The sequence below is a fragment of the Staurois parvus genome, unplaced genomic scaffold (assembly GCF_062004578.1).
Source record: "Staurois parvus isolate SC_StPar_1 unplaced genomic scaffold, SC_StPar_1.0 ptg000657l, whole genome shotgun sequence".
NCBI lineage: Eukaryota > Metazoa > Chordata > Amphibia > Anura > Ranidae > Staurois > Staurois parvus.
This window is the reverse complement of record NW_028318453.1, coordinates 1462098-1479818: the sequence shown is the minus strand read 5'-3', so window position 1 is coordinate 1479818 and position 17721 is coordinate 1462098. Positions and strand designations below refer to the sequence as shown.

Genomic DNA, 17721 nt, shown 5'->3' with positions numbered 1-17721 from the left:
CTCCTCGCCACTACTTCTTCGCCTGGCTGCTGAAAAGGCGGATGTCTCCCCCCGTTCCTGACCGCCCTCTGTTAGCTCTTCCTCACTGTACAGTGGGGCTGAGCCCACAGCATGCGATACTTCGCTTGGTGAGGGAACACCAAAGGACAGGGGCAGGTAGAGGACACGTGATTTCAGTGGGCTTGGTCCCGGGCCATGCCAAATAACGGTTGTGTCTGACATACCCACCGACCGTTGGCTGTAGGTGTCAGAGGTGACCTGGGAAGAGGAAGACGACCGAGCCAACCAATCGACGACGGCAGGGTTGTCGGTGGAGACACGACCGCTGGATGACACCGGGAGCACTGGCCTCTGGCTGCGAATAGTGCTGCCTCGACCCCTTCCTCTGCTGCCACGTCTGCTCGCTCCTAAAACATTGCCTCCTCTGCCACTCCTCTGCATGTTGTCTGACATACTCTTTAATTCAACGATTCTGTGTCCCTGAGTAACAATTCTGTGTCCCTGAGTAACAATTCTGTGTCTGTCCCTGAGTAACAATTCTGTGGCCCTAAGTAACGGTTCTGTGGCCCTCAGTAACAATTCTGTGTCCCTCAGTAACAATTCTGTGTCTGTCCCTGAGTAACAATTATGTGGCCCTAAGTAACGGTTCTGTGGCCCTCAGTAACAATTCTGTGTCCCTGATTAACGGTTCTGTGGCCCTCAGTAACAATTCTGTGTCCCTGAGTAACAATTCTGTGTCTGTCCGAGTAACAATTCTGTGGCCCTAAGTAACAGTTCTGTGGCCCTCAGTAACAATGCTGTGTCCCTGAGTAACCTTTCTGTGGCCCTAAGTAACAGTTCTGTGGCCCTCAGTAACAATTCTGTGTCCCTGAGTAACAATTCTGTGGCCCTAAGTAACAGTTCTGTGGCCCTCAGTAACAATTCTGTGTCCCTGAGTAACAATTCTGTGGCCCTAAGTAACGGTTCTGTGGCCCTCAGTAACAATTCTGTATCCCTGAGTAACAATTCTGTGTCTGTCCGAGTAACAATTCTGTGGCCCTAAGTAACAGTTCTGTGGCCCTCAGTAACAATTCTGTGTCCCTAAGTAACAAATCTGTGGCCCTAAGTAACGGTTCTGTGGCCCTCAGTAACAATTCTGTGTCCCTAAGTAACAATTCTGTGGCCCTAAGTAACGGTTCTGTGGCCCTCAGTAACAATTCTGTGTCCCTAAGTAACAATTCTGTGTCTGTCCGAGTAACAATTCTGTGGCCCTAAGTAACAGTTCTGTGGCCCTCAGTAACAATTCTGTGTCCCTAAGTAACAAATCTGTGGCCCTAAGTAACGGTTCTGTGGCCCTCAGTAACAATTCTGTGTCCCTAAGTAACAATTCTGTGGCCCTAAGTAACGGTTCTGTGGCCCTCAGTAACAATTCTGTGTCCCTAAGTAACAATTCTGTGGCCCTAAGTAACGGTTCTGTGGCCCTCAGTAACAATTCTGTGTCCCTCAGTAACAATTCTGTGGCCCTCAGTAACAATTCTGTGTCCCTGATTAACGTTTCTGTGGCCCTAAGTAACGGTTCTGTGGCCCTCAGTAACAATTCTGTGTCCCTCAAGAAACAATTCTGTGTCTGTCCGTGAGTAACAATTCTGTGGCCCTAAGTAACGGTTCTGTGGCCCTCAGTAACAATTCTGTGTCCCTGATTAACTTTTATGTGGCCCTAAGTAACGGTTCTGTGGCCCTCAGTAACAATTCTGTGTCCCTGATTAACGTTTCTGTGGCCCTCAGTAACAATTCTGTGTCCCTCAGTTACAATTCTGTGTCTGTCCCTGAGTAACAATTCTGTGGCCCTAAGTAACGGTTCTGTGGCCCTCAGTAACAATTCTGTGTCCCTGAGTAACAATTCTGTGGCCCTAAGTAACGGTTCTGTGGCCCTCAGTAACAATTCTGTGTCCCTGAGTAACAATTCTGTGGCCCTAAGTAACGGTTGTGGCCCTCAGTAACAATTCTGTGTCCCTCAGTAACAATTCTGTGTCTGTCCCTGAGTAACAATTCTGTGGCCCTAACTAACGTTTCTGTGGCCCTAAGTAACAATTCTCTGGCACTCGGTAACAATTCTGTCTGTCCCTGAGTAACAATTCTGTGGCCCTAATAACGTTTCTGTGGCCCTAAGTAACAGTTCTGTGGCCCTCAGTAACAATTCTGTGTCTGTCCCTGAGTAACAATTCTGTGTCCCTGAGTAACAATTCTGTGGCCCTAAGTAACGGTTCTGTGGCCCTCAGTAACAATTCTGTGTCCCTGAGTAACAATTCTGTGGCCCTAATAACGTTTCTGTGGCCCTAAGTAACAGTTCTGTGGCCCTCAGTAACAATTCTGTGTCTGTCCCTGAGTAACAATTCTGTGTCCCTGAGTAACAATTCTGTGGCCCTAAGTAACGGTTCTGTGGCCCTCAGTAACAATTCTGTGTCCCTGAGTAACAATTCTGTGGCCCTAAGTAACGGTTCTGTGGCCCTCAGTAACAATTCTGTGTCCCTGAGTAACAATTCTGTGGCCCTAAGTAACGGTTGTGGCCCTCAGTAACAATTCTGTGTCCCTCAGTAACAATTCTGTGTCTGTCCCTGAGTAACAATTCTGTGGCCCTAACTAACGTTTCTGTGGCCCTAAGTAACAATTCTCTGGCACTCGGTAACAATTCTGTCTGTCCCTGAGTAACAATTCTGTGGCCCTAATAACGTTTCTGTGGCCCTAAGTAACAGTTCTGTGGCCCTCAGTAACAATTCTGTGTCTGTCCCTGAGTAACAATTCTGTGTCCCTGAGTAACAATTCTGTGGCCCTAAGTAACGGTTCTGTGGCCCTCAGTAACAATTCTGTGTCCCTGAGTAACAATTCTGTGGCCCTAATAACGTTTCTGTGGCCCTAAGTAACAGTTCTGTGGCCCTCAGTAACAATTCTGTGTCTGTCCCTGAGTAACAATTCTGTGGCCCTAACGTTTCTGTGGCCCTAAGTAACAATTCTCTGGCACTCAGTAACAATTCTGTCTGTCCCTGAGTAACAATTCTGTGGCCCTAACTAGCGTTTCTTTGGCCCTAAGTAACGATTCTGTGGCCCTCATTAACAATTCTGTGTCCCTGAGTAATGCTTCTCTGTCCCTAAGTAACGTTTCTCTGTCCCCAAGTAACGTTTCTGTGGCCCTAACTCTGTCCCTAATACAGAGCGGTCTGCCTCTCTTGAATGACTGGAGGCAAATGAAGAATTCTAAAATGGCCGCTATTTATAGCTCGACCATTACACAGTGCTGGCTGCCTGGCTGCTGATTGGCTAATGCGATCACATGTCATTAAGGAATGCATTATGGGTCAGCGCGCCTTGTCTGCGCGCCTTCCCAGACATCCCCGCTCCGTCGCCGCACAGGTCCGCCGCCATTTTAGGAAAATTTTCGATTCGCGCGTCCGAAGTAGGCTATTTTTCGGATTCGGCGCGAATCGAAAATTTTCCAATATTCGACTCGAATTCCACTTCGCCTACTTCGATTCGCTCATCTCTAATTATATTACTGTACCCTTTTCATGTTTCATTATATTATGGTCTCCTTCTGGTCCCCCCCACACTTTCCAAAATTTAATTGCTGGATAGTAGCAGGTTAAGCTATTTGTGTCTGCAGGAAACTGATTTGGAATCCTCCTATCCTCATTGTAATAGGTAGTCTTGCATGCAGTGAAGTTGAATCTGTGCATGCTGTGAAGTTTGCAGATGTGTTTATTTTTGTTTTCTTAATAAGAAATAGACAGGTATAGTGCATCATACTCCAATAGAGATTCAAAAACTTCTGCTGCAGGTAATTATCAATTTCCAAAGCCAAGGTGTGGGACACCTTCTATCCTTAAAGCAGTATTAAACACGTTAAAAAAATCGGCTGCAAAGACATTGCTTCAGTGCATGTACACAGGAGTTGCATCACCACGGCGAAGAGTAGGTGCCGTATTTTATTCTGAGCTGCGTATGTGTGGCTCAGTGTTCGTGGCCGCTAACAGGCAGAAGCATTTATGGCAGAAGAAACCAATAGGGTCTCTCCTGCCATAAAACCCTGCCTAATGCAATATCTCCTGCGCTCCGGGACCCAGACCGGTGGTATGTAGATGGAATCAGACTCCAAAAAAGCAAGGAGGGGACCACCGAAATAGTTAAGGTCGTGCAGCTCCACACCAAGGCTGGGGAAGCCCAAACAGAACTGTGAGGAAGAACAAAAAAGAAAAAAGAAGCGCACCAACCTTGCGCATTACCTCAGTAACCAAAATTTATTAAATAAAAGAATGGTACTCACAAACAGCGAATAAAAACAGGCATGTCAGTCCTCAAAGGGACTTTAAAGGCAAGATGCAAATGCGAATCCCATCATGGAGGAAGCCACTCAGTACAGCTGACGTGTTTCGAAGGACAAGCCTTCTTCCTCAGAGCTCTGAGGAAGAAGGCTTGTCCTTCGAAACGCGTCAGCTGTACTGAGTGGCTTCCTCCATGATGGGATTCGCATTTGCATCTTGCCTTTAAAGTCCCTTTGAGGACTGACATGCCTGTTTTTATTCGCTGTTTGTGAGTACCATTCTTTTATTTAATAAATTTTGGTTACTGAGGTAATGCGCAAGGTTGGTGCGCTTCTTTTTTCTTTTTTGTTCTTCCTCATAAAACCCTGCCTGCCAGCGTATTTTTAAGTTTAATACCACTTTCATGCATTATTTATTCCAAAGTTTTCTTAATGCATATATAATGTAAATGCTGATAGCTTCCTGTTTTGGTAGGATGTCCCAAACTCAGATGGTTGTGGGGCCATGCTGAGCATGTTGTAAGTGGCATCTCTGAATCTGTGTTCCTTACGACGCTAAAAGCTGGGAAGGCTACTTCTCACAAGGTTCATCATCAGACGTGGAAGGCGTACTCGCTTAGTGTGAATCTCTGACTTTCAACTTAAAAAGTTCTCTGTGGGACAAACCCTCTCCTTCCTGCAGCTGGATCTGGACCAGCATGCATCTGTTAGCATAATCAATGGCCTAGTTTCCACCCTTTCTATCCTGTTTCAAATACTGGTGGTCTCTCACTCCTTGATTATTTTTTGTACAGGGTCTTCCATGTAGCTCAACCTGTTTTTTCCTCTTTAACTCTGTTAACTCTGAAGCAGGTTCTGTCTGCACTTCAGAAACTTGAACCTCTCCTCTTTAAGTGAGAATAGAGTATCTGAACTGGCAGCTTTATCATGCAAGGATCCCTTTCTGGTTTTGCATAGGGACAAGGTGGTAATAAGTCTCCAAAGACATGCTGGTAGGTTAATTGGATCCTGTCTAAATTGGCCCTAGTATGTGTATGTATGAATGTGAGTTAGGGACCTTAGATTGTACACCCCTTGATGGTTAGGGACTGATGTGAATGCACAATATAGATGTATATATATATGTGTATGTGTGTGTGTGTGTGTGTATATATATATATATATATATATATATATATATATATATATATATATATATTTGCATATGTAAAACGCTGTGTAAAATTGACGGCGCTATATGAGTACCTGTAATAAATAAATAAGTCTTCTTGCCTAAGGTAGTTTCTGCCTTTCACTTCATCCAGGACATCATTCTTCTATCTCTCTGTCCACCTCTAGCTAACCCAAAGGGAATTTCCCTACATTCTCTGGATGTGTTTTGAGTTGAGTCTATTTCTCAGCTAGTGCTTAATTTAGGAAGACTGTTCTTTTTGTCATCTTGGATGAACCCCCGGAAGGGTGCTCTAGCTTCCCATTTCACCATTTTTAGGTGGCTTAGGCATACGAACCTCCAAGGTTTTTGTCCCAATGATTGGATGCCATTCTTTAGTGTTAAGGTCTGTGAATGCTTCTTGTGCTATTCAACAGCAATCAGTTGCCACCAGGTCTTTTGTTCACATGTTCTTGAAATTCTACAAATTGGATGTATTCGCTATATCTGATACCAGCTTTGCGTATAGTCCTTCAGGCTGCTCTGCAGGCAGATCACCATTCTCTGTTTTTTTGTTTTTTTTGTTTTTTTGTTTAGCCTGTTCGTGTTTGCGGTGTTCAACCTTCAGACTGCTCTTGTACATCCCAAAGGTGAAATACTTCCTGTGCCCCTCAACAGAGAAGGAAAAATATAGGATTTTTGTATGTGCAGTGAATTGCTTTTCTTGGGGTCCATTGAGGAATAACAAGTCCCACCCCCTGTATTTATTGTCATTATACAGTTATACAGGTCAAATGCACTTTTTGATTAGATCAATCCCCGGATGGATTTGGATAGCCCACAGGTCTCCAAAGGTTAAAGTATGTCAATCTCTTGCGATATCACTTCAGTGGATATACACTCAAAAATGAAGGAACAGAAGACTTCTCATAGTTCAGTAAGTCTATCTAGGTGAACCTTTGGAAATGAGCTGGTTCTGGAGTCTTCCTATAGTGCTGTGCATACAGCACTATAGGAAGACTCCAGAGCCAGCTCATTACAAAAAAAAAATGGTTTGGCCATACTTTTTTAACATGCACTTCATCTCTGCAGTGTGAGATATTGAAATAAAAATGTGTTTGAAACTTGCTTGAATTGGACAAGCTTTGTTCACAAAATGCAAACTCAACCTGAAAGAAAAAAAAAAAAAAGAAAAAATGTCCTAATTTTGTCATAGTACATTGATATTCCCAGCTGGATTTGTGGTGCCTCAAAACATATTTTCCTAATTTCTCATGAGCAGAACTAAAAACAGATAACTGCTTTTAGATTATTATGAAGTATTGCATGCTGTTTTACTGACAGCCTTAGCTACATTGGTTTAAAACGGGGGTACTGATTTGATTTAAAAATCACGGGGGTCCAGTCAGTAAAATTCTCTTCCAGTGAATGTCCGAGTGTCATGTTTGCGGTTGACTGAGATCCTTTTATCCTGCATCACAGCCTCCAGTGCCTGCCACAGTACCCCCCACCTTTTAGAGCTCAAGATGCTGGCCCTTATGGTAAAATTCAGGGTTCCACTGTGTGGTCACCTGTTAGTGTGAGGTCCAGGAACTGGTGTGCCTTTGCGCATTTAAGGGCTTCGCATTGTGTCCTTTTTTTCTTTCAACTATATTGAAATGTCAAAATTACATTTCATTTTTTATGCATCACAGCTCAGTTGAGGTGCATAGAAACAGACTGTTCATGGAGGCTTGAAGTAAGCTCCAGTTCGTTGCAGAAAAATGCACACAGTGTGCATTTCGCACCACACTACTCAGCACCCAGGGGCACTGTTGCAGTGTGAACGGTGCCCTTTCAGAGACCTGTGTAGTGCAGGAAAACGTAGATCTCTGCAGAAGTGTGAACGAGCCCTTACATCATTGTCCTCAGTTTCCTCCTCACCTCACAGTCCCCCCTTCACATCACAGCGCCCCCTTGTACATCAGTTCCCACAGTCCCCCCTTTACATCACACACACTCCCCCCTTTACATCCTTCCTAGACCCCTTCTCACATCACGTCCCCCCCCCTTACATCACAGTCCATCTTTTACATCACAGACCGCCCCATCACAGACCCCTCCCCCACATTACGACCCACCTCCCTGTCAGGCTGCCCTATCATAAACCCCCCTCATCACAGACCCAACCCTCCTTTACACCATTGCCCATAGTCCCCTCTTCACTTCACCCCCCCCCCCAATTCTACCACAGTCTTCTTTACGTAATCGTCCCCCCTTCTTTACATGAGTCTTCCTTTCATGTTACCACCCCCTTACTTCACAGTCCCCCTCTTTACAGATCCCTCAATATATTAGTCTCCCCCTCCCCTTCAACATCAGTCCTCCCTCCATATTACAGACTTCTGTCCCTTTCATCACATCTCTGCACTCCCCCTCCCCCCACACTCCTTTTACTGTCCTACCTTATTCACACAAGAAGGGAGGCGTGGCAGGTCTGGACAAAGGATGGGACATTTCATGTTAAAAATGGGTTAATGATTGCTTGGACTGCTCCACAGCCTATCAACGAGTCACCCTCTATCCAGACCTGTCCCACCCCACATGTTGTGCCCTTCCTTGAGGAAGATGGTGATGGGCAGGCAGGCCGGCAGCGGGGTGAGGACACTCGGGTATCTATTTGGTGAGGTGGTGGTCCTGATCGGACTGTTACTGGGTCTGTATCTGGACCGTGGTCCACCATTTAGGTATTCCTGCTTTAAAAAATAAAAGCTTATTCACAGAGTTCAATAGCTCCTGCTGACATTTTTAGACCTAAGTGAACAAGTCATTTAGATCTCTCTGCAATGTTTTAATTAGACAAACAGAGGCTGAGGGCTTTCGCTCATTAGATATAATGTTATGGATGGGGGGACCCCCACGCATTTTTATTTATTTAAATTTTTAATTGCCGGCATTCTTTTATTTGCATTTAACTGTCAGCGGGGAAACCACTGACAGCTGATAAGTCATCGGTTGTTAAGGACGCGGTGGCCGGCTTCCCGACCCTCTCCAAACCAAATTCTGTGTAAAGAATAGCTGGTTGTGGTCAATCAGTTTTTGACCGATTCGAATTCAATTGGTTCTGAAAGTTAGGCTTGTGTTAGGAATTCAATAAATGAAAGAAATGTAACAAAACAGATATTTTCCAATTGGTAAAAAACATAAATTGCAAAGTCCCGTATCAAGTCGAATTTAAGTTGCCAGGAAGTCGCCTGGCAAAGTTGCACTGTAAGTCGTATGACTTTCAGGTCACAGTAGTGTGAACCAAGCCTTATGTTTATTTAACACAATCTAGTGCTCAATTCCGTGTGGTTCTATCGGTGCACTTCTGCCCTGCAATTGACAAGTGCACAGGTGCAATAAATATGAATCTCTATGGTACTGCCCATACACAAAGGGCTGTTTATGAAATGAAAATGGAGAAAGGTATTTTAAAAAATGGGAAGAAAAGCTGAGCTGCTGCTTGCAGTGACTGGTCATTTTTCTTTTAATCTGTACAAAGATCAAATAAGGAACCTAATCATGCATGTAAAATACTACATTTTCCCCAATTTATTTATTTATTTTAAATAGGCCTTCCAGTTAGACTTTGTTCAAGTTAGTGCAATCAGCCAGGTTAACAAACAACTGCAAAACTTTAGGTTCTACCTGACTGAATAAAATTTAAATTTATTGTTCATGTAAGACTATGGGTGTACAGTTTTTGGTTGATACTAAATTTGGCTGGCCATACACTATACAATTTTCTGTCCAATTTCTGCCCAATTTCTTTTAGATTTACCTTCAACTATGTAGTGCAAGGGCCTGCCTAATTGGATACAATTGAACGTGTTGTTAGTTTTGACCTCCTATTATATGGTTTTTGGTAAATCTAAACCAAAAATCTCAAGAATATTGTATAATGTATAGTCAGCCTTACTAGTTAAAGGGCCTGATCCAATACCTGGTAGTAGGATAAACTTGTGGTTATCTAGTACCAGAAGTTGTCCTATGGACCAGTATTTTGATGTCCAGGACTAGCAATGGTCAGTACTAATGTTCAGGAGTTTCAATAAGGTGATTACAGTGCTCAGTATGTGTACACCTCTTTTTGAAAAGTAAGATTGTAAGTAGTATCTCAATGAACACAACAATTTCCAAAATTTTGACAAAACTGAGTTTTTATAGAACATTTGTTTAGCTCATTACATGAAAGTGAGGTTATTAATATAACTTTGAATACAAAATCTTCAGTTTTGCTCAAATTAGTTGATGCACAAATTAATACAGCCCACAACAAAAACTACTTTATCTAGTATTTTGTATGACCTCCATATGATGCAAGGACAGCACCAAGTTTTCTAGGCATGTAATGAACAAGTTGGCGACATACTGCAACATCTTTTTCCATTCTTCAAAAAAAGACATCTTTTAGAGCCTGGATGCTGGCTGGAGAGTGATGCTCAACTTGTCTCTTCAGAATTCTCCATAGGTGTTAGATTGGGTTCAGATCAGGAAACATACTTGGCCACTAAATCACTTTCACACTATCCAGCTTCAAAAACGCAACACTGGCCTTAGATGTGTGTTTTGGATCATTGTTATGTTGAAAGTGCATGACGACCAAGGGCACGGAGGGATGGTAGCATCTTCTCTTTCAGCATAGAGCAGTACATCTGTCATGATATCAGTGAAATGCAGCCCCAAAGGAGGACACTGCCACCACCATGTTTTGCTGTAGGGACCATGTCTTTTTCTTTGTACTCCTCACCTTTGCGACCCCATACAGTTTTGAAGCCATCAGTTATGAAAACATTCATCTTGGTCTCATTACTCCAGAATACAGAGTCCCAGTAGTCATCTTCTTTTTCAGCACTGGCCCTGACAAATTCTAGGTGAGCTTTTTTTGTGCATGAGCTTTAGAAGAGGCTTCCTTAGTGGATGACACCTATGTGTGCCATTCATCTGCAGTGTACGCTGTATTGTGTGACGGGAAGCAATTACCCCAATTTGGCTTTAACTTCTTTAGCTAACTGCAGTGAACTTGCATGGTGATTTTCTTCGACCCTTCTCATCAGAAGACGCTCCTGTTGAGGTGTTGACTTCCATGGATGGCCTGGACATCTCTGTGAGATGGCTGCAGTTCCAGTTCCATCTTTGTTCAATTTTTTGTATCCCTTTTGCTACAGCATTCTGATAAGCAAAGCTTTGCTGATTTTCTTGTAGCCTTCACCTTACTTGTGTAAGGAAAATATTTTCTTTCCCAGACCTTGTGACATTTCTTTTCCATGCGGTGTCATTGCTGACAGTATGAAATGAGAAGGGGTTTTCTTGAAGTAACACCCTTTTTATAATCAACGGTCTGTTGGACTGCTTAAGGACCGCCCTACAGCAGATATACTGCTACAGGGTGGCACCTCTGCGCAAAAGCGCGTGTATATAGTATATTATATATATATATATATATATAGATAGATAGATAGTGTGTGTGTTTTTGCATTTCCATTTGCAGCCGCAGATGTCAATCACTGGGTCCCGGCTGGTAATTACCCGCTGGCGCCCGGCGATTGTAAACAAAACAGTCTTCGTCCCAGTCTGATTGTCGGTAAACAGTCTTCCTCCCTATCAACTCGAGCACACTGCTCGCTCGGGGTGGCTGTGCACAGCCATTCTGATCAGTGTGCTTACATTAAAGCATACACCCCCCGACCCTAGTAAAACACTCCCAGCACACAACCCTTTGATCGCCCCAAGTTAATCCATTCCTGCCCAGTGTCATTAGTACAGTGTCCATGCTTTTTGTTAGCACTGATCACTGTATTGGTGTCACTGGGGACGTTGGTGACACCAAGTTAGTCCCCCCAGTGTCAGAATGTCTGCCGCCATTACTAGTAGAAAAAAGAAATCCCAGTATCTATACCGCCATTTGTAAATGCTATAACGTAAACAAATTAATTTACACGTATTTGGATTTTTATTTAACAAAGACATGTTGCAGAATACATTTTAACCTAAATTTATGATGAAATTTTAATTTTTTTACTGGACATGTTTAATAGCAAAAAGTCCAAAATATTGTTTTTCTCAAAATCGTTGCTCTTTTTTTTTTTTTTTCTCTATAGCGTAAAAAATGCACAGGTGATAAAATACCACCGAAAGAAAGCTCAATTTGTGGGGGAAAAAAGGACATAAATTTAATTTTGGATGCAGCGTTGCATGACCGTGCAAATGTCAGCTAAAGTACTGCAGCTCTGTAATGCAAAAAATGGTCTGGTCAGGAAGGGGGGTAACTCCTCAGGGGGGCAAGTGGTTTAATGAATAGTTAGACTCACCTGTAGTTGAATTCTTGTTAATTAGGATTTTGTTGTCTAAAATTTAGTATTTTGTAGTATAGTGCCCCACAGAAAATGTTGATTCTGAAAGGAAAGTTTTACTGACAAATCTGTTGGGGTGTACTCAGTTATGCTGAGCACTGTATTTATCCTGTCAACCATTTGATACATTGTACACTGCAAGCTAAATAATGTACAGTTTGTGGACTTTGACATTGTATAGTGGTTTAGAGGATTATTTAAATTGATTGTAAACTCTCTCACCTTTTGAAACCATCCTTTCAGTTTAAAATAGACATGAAAGACAAAACATTTGCTGAGTCATAAAAAAACATTCTAAATACTTTTTTTTTTTTTTTCGTAATTGCATGCCCCCTGTTAGCAGCTGAGAGATGAGCAACAGCAGCACACTGATCTTCCCAGTGAATGGCTGTGCATATGGGGGGAAGGAGTGTCAGGACAAGGCTAATCATTGGAGGAGAGCACATGGAGTTCCCAGCATAGCCAGCAAACTGAGCATGCTGTGCACTCATGCTTAGCATGGTCTGTTTTTAATGGGAGAGCAGGGGGACTGTCAGGAACACCAAGGATTTCATAGCAAAAGAACGTTATACTTTTTCATGCAAGTACATGCTATGGCAGGCACATATCAGAAATGTGAAATGTTGGGTTTCCGTACTCTTTAATGTTCATTATTTACTCCTTGTTTTTGTTTTGTTTTTTTTGGGGTTTTTTTCTCTTTATCAGTAACAGAAGCTGGATTTGGTGCTGACATTGGAATGGAAAAATTCTTCAACATTAAGTGCAGAGCTTCGGGCTTGATTCCAAATGTGGTTGTTCTTGTTGCTACTATTAGAGCTCTGAAGATGCATGGAGGAGGGCCTAATGTAAGTTCTTCTGTATTCTACAACAATTAGGAGTTCATTGTAGTTCATTTTATCTGCTCAAATCAACATTTGGTTTAGTAGTGTGTTTACTATAGTAGAAAAGTAGCTTTAAAAACTTTTATAAAATGTAATACCTGCAGTCGCTGTGAGTGAAGTGTGTTGTTTTTTTTTTATCTAGTTTTGTTTAGTTTATATGTAAAGGAGAAGTACAGCCAAAGCTGTTTTGGCTGTACGTCTCCTGTGAATCACTGGAGTGCAGTTCTTTCTGTACCTGGTTTTAGCTGATAGCGGGATAAAGTCTGGATCCACCCCAGAGTCTGGAGCAGCACCTGGTTCAGCCTCTCAGCGCTCTCTCCCCTTCCACAGCCTAGCGCTCCAGTCAGTGCTGGGGGGTCAGTGCAGACAACAGTGACACCCTCTCTGCTCAGAGCAGAGAGAACTACATGATCAGTGGTCATGTGATTGAGTTCTCACCCTTAGAGCTGACAGGAGACAGATGCAGCATCAGACCAATGCTGCTTCCACCAAGGTAAGTAAAAAGAAAAGTAGAGTTTTTTTCCCCCCTTATTTATAACAACCTTGCTTTTGGTGTGTTTTTTAGTATTTACAGTTAGGAAATGGATTTTTAGGTTGATTAAATGTTTCTGTCTCTGTGCAAAGTGTTATGTCACAAGCATATCATGTGTTAGATGTACGTTTTATGTGAACCAAATCATTTGTACAATTAGCTTAAAAAAAAGATATATATATATTTTACACACACACTTAAACAAAAATTAAAGGAACATTTTTAATCTGAATATAGCATCAAGTCAATTAAACTCCTGGGATCTTGATCTGGTCAGTTAAGTAGCAGAGGGGGTTGTTAATCAGTTTCAGTGGCTTTGGTGTTAATGAATTTTACAGGTGCACTAGATGGGCAACAATGAGATGAGTAGTGCCAGAGCCCTACAAAATAACCTTGAGCAGGCCACTCCTGTGAATGTCTCTGACAAACAATCAAACAGACTTCCCTGAGGGTGGCCGGAGGGCCCGACATCTGCTAGTGGGCTCTGTGCTCACTGCCCAACACCATAGAGTTCGATTGGCATTTGTCATTGAACACCAGAATTGGTAGGTCCACCACTGGTGCCCTGTGCTTTTCACAGATGAGCACAGATTCACCCTGAGCACGAGACAGATGTGAAAGGGTCTGGAGAAGCCATGGAGAACATTATGGTGCCTGTATCAGTGTTCAGCATGACCGTTTTGGTGGTAGATCAGTGATGGTCTGGGGAGGCATATCCATGGAGGGACGCACAGATCTCTATAGGATAGACAATGGCACCCTAACTGCCTTTTCGGTATCGGGATGAAATACTTGGACCCATTGTCGGACCCTACACTGGTGCAGTAGGTCCTGGGTTCCTCCTGGTGCATGACAATGCTCGGCCTCATGTGGCGAGAGTATGCTGGCAGGTCCTGGAAAATGAAGGAATTTATATCATTGAATGCCCCCCACGTTCGCCTGACCTAAATTCAATAGAACACCTCTGGACTATCATGTTTCGGTCCATCCGACGCCACCAGGTTGCACCTCCAGACTGTCCAGGAGCTCAATGATGCCCTGGTCCAGATCTGGGGGGAAATACCCCAGGACACTATGGGGTTTATTTACTAAAGCTGGAGAGTGCAAAATCAGGCTCACTTCTACCTAGAAACCAATCAGCTTCTAACTTCAGCTTGTTCAGTTAAGCTTTGGCAATAAAACCTGGAAACTGATTGGTTCCTATGCAGAAGTCAGCCTGATTTTTGCACTCTCTAGCTTTAGTAAATAAACCCCTATCTGTCGTCTCATTAGAGAGCCATACAAACTACTGAGTACCATTTTGAGTTGCTGCAATGAAATTTCATCAAAATGGACTAGCCTTCTACATTTTTTCGCTCTGATTTTCGGGGTGTCTTTGAATTCAGTCCTATTTAGGTTCATAATTTACATTTCCATCAAATGATGGGGCATCCTTATGTTCCTAACACCTTACCCAGTCCATATCAACATAGAAATCCAGCATGATATTTTTCCCCATTGAGATCTGATATATTTTCAAAGTGTTCAATTAATTTTTTGAGCAGTGTGTATGTATGTTGAGATGTGTGTGTGTGTGTGTGTGTGTGTGTGTGTATAATTTTCCACATTTTGTCATGTTACAATTAAAAATGTAAATTTATTTTATTGATGTTTTATGTGATAGACCAGCACAAAGTGGCACCTAATTGTGAAGTGAAAGGAAAATGATAAATGGTTTTCAAATTAAAAAAAAAAAAAAATCTGAAAAGTGTGGTGTGCATTTGTATTCAGTCCTCCTTTACTCTGATACCCCTAACTAAAATCTAGTGGAAACAATTGCTTTCAGAAGTCACCTAATTAGTAAATAGGGTCCACCTGTGTGTAATTTAATCTCAGTATAAATGCAGCTGTTCTGTGAAGCCCCCAGAGGTTTGTTAGAGATAATTAGTGAACAAACAGCATCGTGAAGGCCAAGGAACACACCTGACAGGTCAAGGATAAAGTTATGGAGAAGTTTAAAGCAGGGTTTGGTTATAACATAATATCCCAAGCTTTGAACATTTCACGGACTGTTCAATCAATCATCCAAAGATGCAAAGCGTATGGCACAACTGCAAACCTACCAAGACATGGCCATCCATCTAAACTGACAGGCCAAGCAAGGAGGGCAATAATCGGAGAGGCCCATGGTAACTCTGGAGGAGTTGCAGAGATCCACAGCTCAGGTGGGAGAAACTGTCCACAGGACAAATATTAGTTTTGCACTCCACAAATCTGGCCTTTATGGAAGAGTGGCAGAAGAAAGCCATTGTTGAAAGGAAGCCATAAGAAGTCCTCTTTGCAGTTTGCGAGAAGCCATGTGGGGTACACAGTAAATGTGGAAAAATGTGCTCTGGTCAGATGAGACCAACATTTTAACTTTGGCCTAAAAACAAAACCCTATGTGTTGCGAAAAACTAACACTGCACATCACCCTTAACCCACCGTGAAACATGGTGGTAGCAGCATCATGTTGGGGGGATGCTTTTTTTCAGCAGGGATAGTGAAGCTAGTCAGAGTTGATGGGAAGATGGATGGAGCCAAATATAGGGCAATCTTAGAAGAAAATTTTGCTAGTCTGCAAAAGACTTGAGACTGGGGCGGAGGTTCCCCTTCCAGCAGGACAACGACCCTAAACATACAGCCAGAGCTACAATGGAATGGTAGATCAAAGCATATTCATGTGTTGGATTTAGGTCTGGACTTTAATTGGGCCATTCTAATTGAGAATCTGTGGCAGGACTTGAAAATTGCTGTTCACAAATGCTCTCCATCCAATCTGACAGAGCTTTAGCCATTTTGTGAAGAAGAATGGGCAAAAATTTCACTCTAGATGTGCAAAGCTGGTACACATACCCAAAAAGACTTGCAGCTGTAATTTCAGGGATAGGTGTTTCTACAAAGTATTGACTTGTGGAGCTGAATACAAATGTACGCCACACTTTTCAGATATTTATTTGTAAAAAAGTTTGCAGTTTTTTTTTTCACTTTCCTGCCACTTTTACATAAAATCCCAATAATATACATTCACGTTTTTGGTTGTAACGTGACAAATTTTGGTAAATTTCAAGGGGTATGAATATTTTTTCAAGTGTGTGTGTGTATAATATTTTATACATTTCGTCCGTTTTACAAACTTGAAATGTTAATTGAAACCACATAGTTTCCCTATGATCCATTTGTTTACATTCTTTTGACTTGCTCTCACGTACTCCATTAAGAATATACAGCTCATTATTATTTAAAATTTCAGGTTACTGCTGGAGCTCCTCTTGCAAAAGAATACACAGAAGAGGTAATAAATATTGAAACTGCTTTATACATATTACAATATGCTGACATTGTAAAATATATGTTGTGGTGTTTTTTTCTGTTTTAACGGCCAGTTCACACCAAAACACAGTGCAGTTCATGCACTAATTTTGGTGTGGTTCAATGGGCTGAAATCGCACTGCACCCGAACCGAATATGAAAAGCGCGTTCCTATGTGATTCATTTGTGGGAAACGGTCTTAAGACCTAGTGAACTAATTTATATTTGTGGATTGATCTATAGTTTTCCAATCTAATCCTTGATGTATTGTATGTTTCTCAGTATTCTTAATATACCGGGTTTAAATAGCACCACAGTTTTAGGGCTTTACAAAATAAAGGGAGTACAATTACTTAAAATGTAAAGGGAAGAGAGTTAGGAGGGCGCTGCTTGTGAGGTCTAAAAGGGAGGGGTAAGCAATACAAAAGGTATTGGCTGTAAGAAGATGAGTTTGGTTCAGTTTGAATGTCCTGTATGTATTATTGAAATACGTTTTTTGGTATGTATTTTTCTCAGTTGATTGGGGTTTTTTGTAATACTTTATTCTACTCCAGTAGTAGTAACAGTAGTAGTAGTGGTAGTAGCAGTAGTATAAAAGTTAGTGATCCTAAACCTATGACCCTGCATTCACTATATCTGGTCTCCCACGGTGCACAGAACATGGAAATGCAATTATTTTAGTAAATATAAACTGCTAAATACCTTTTCTCATCAGCAGTTAGAGCAGTCTTGTGACTTCAGCTGAGCACTGGTTAAAGCTTGTAGGAGGAGTTTTCTTTCTGCTTTAGAAGGATGTGAAACCCCTGACCCTCTCTGGACAGTGCTGATTGGCATTATGCTTATCACATGCACTCTCCCAAGAAAAAAAAAACCCTTAGGTTCCACAGTGAATATAACAAGCATGCTTTACTGCACATACAGACTGATTTTACTGTTGTGGGTTTAGTAACACTTTAAGGTCTCCTCTCAAGCGCCTGTAAGTCTGTCCAGTGTTTCCTGCAATGGGTGATGGCTGGGCAGGAGTCTGTCTTAATTCCTCACATATTGTGTATATGGATAGAGGAAGGTCCCAAACACTGCACACCTAGCAAAGCCATTTGTAAATCAGTGAAAGCAGCCTCAGTCAGCTTCATCCAGAGCCATTGCTTGGTGTGCAGTGT

The 17721-nt window shown here is 42.3% G+C and overlaps 1 protein-coding gene across 1 annotated transcript in view; it reads left to right on the top strand.

Moving 5' to 3' along the window:
- The window catches only part of MTHFD1L (methylenetetrahydrofolate dehydrogenase (NADP+ dependent) 1 like), a 351175-nt gene that overhangs the window by 190357 nt on the left and 143097 nt on the right, over positions 1-17721 (top strand). The window contains exons 21-22 of the mRNA XM_089694250.1: positions 12524-12663; positions 16503-16544. Of these exons, the coding sequence (XP_089550376.1) occupies positions 12524-12663; positions 16503-16544 (182 nt within the window). The remainder of the gene's footprint in view (positions 1-12523; positions 12664-16502; positions 16545-17721) is intronic.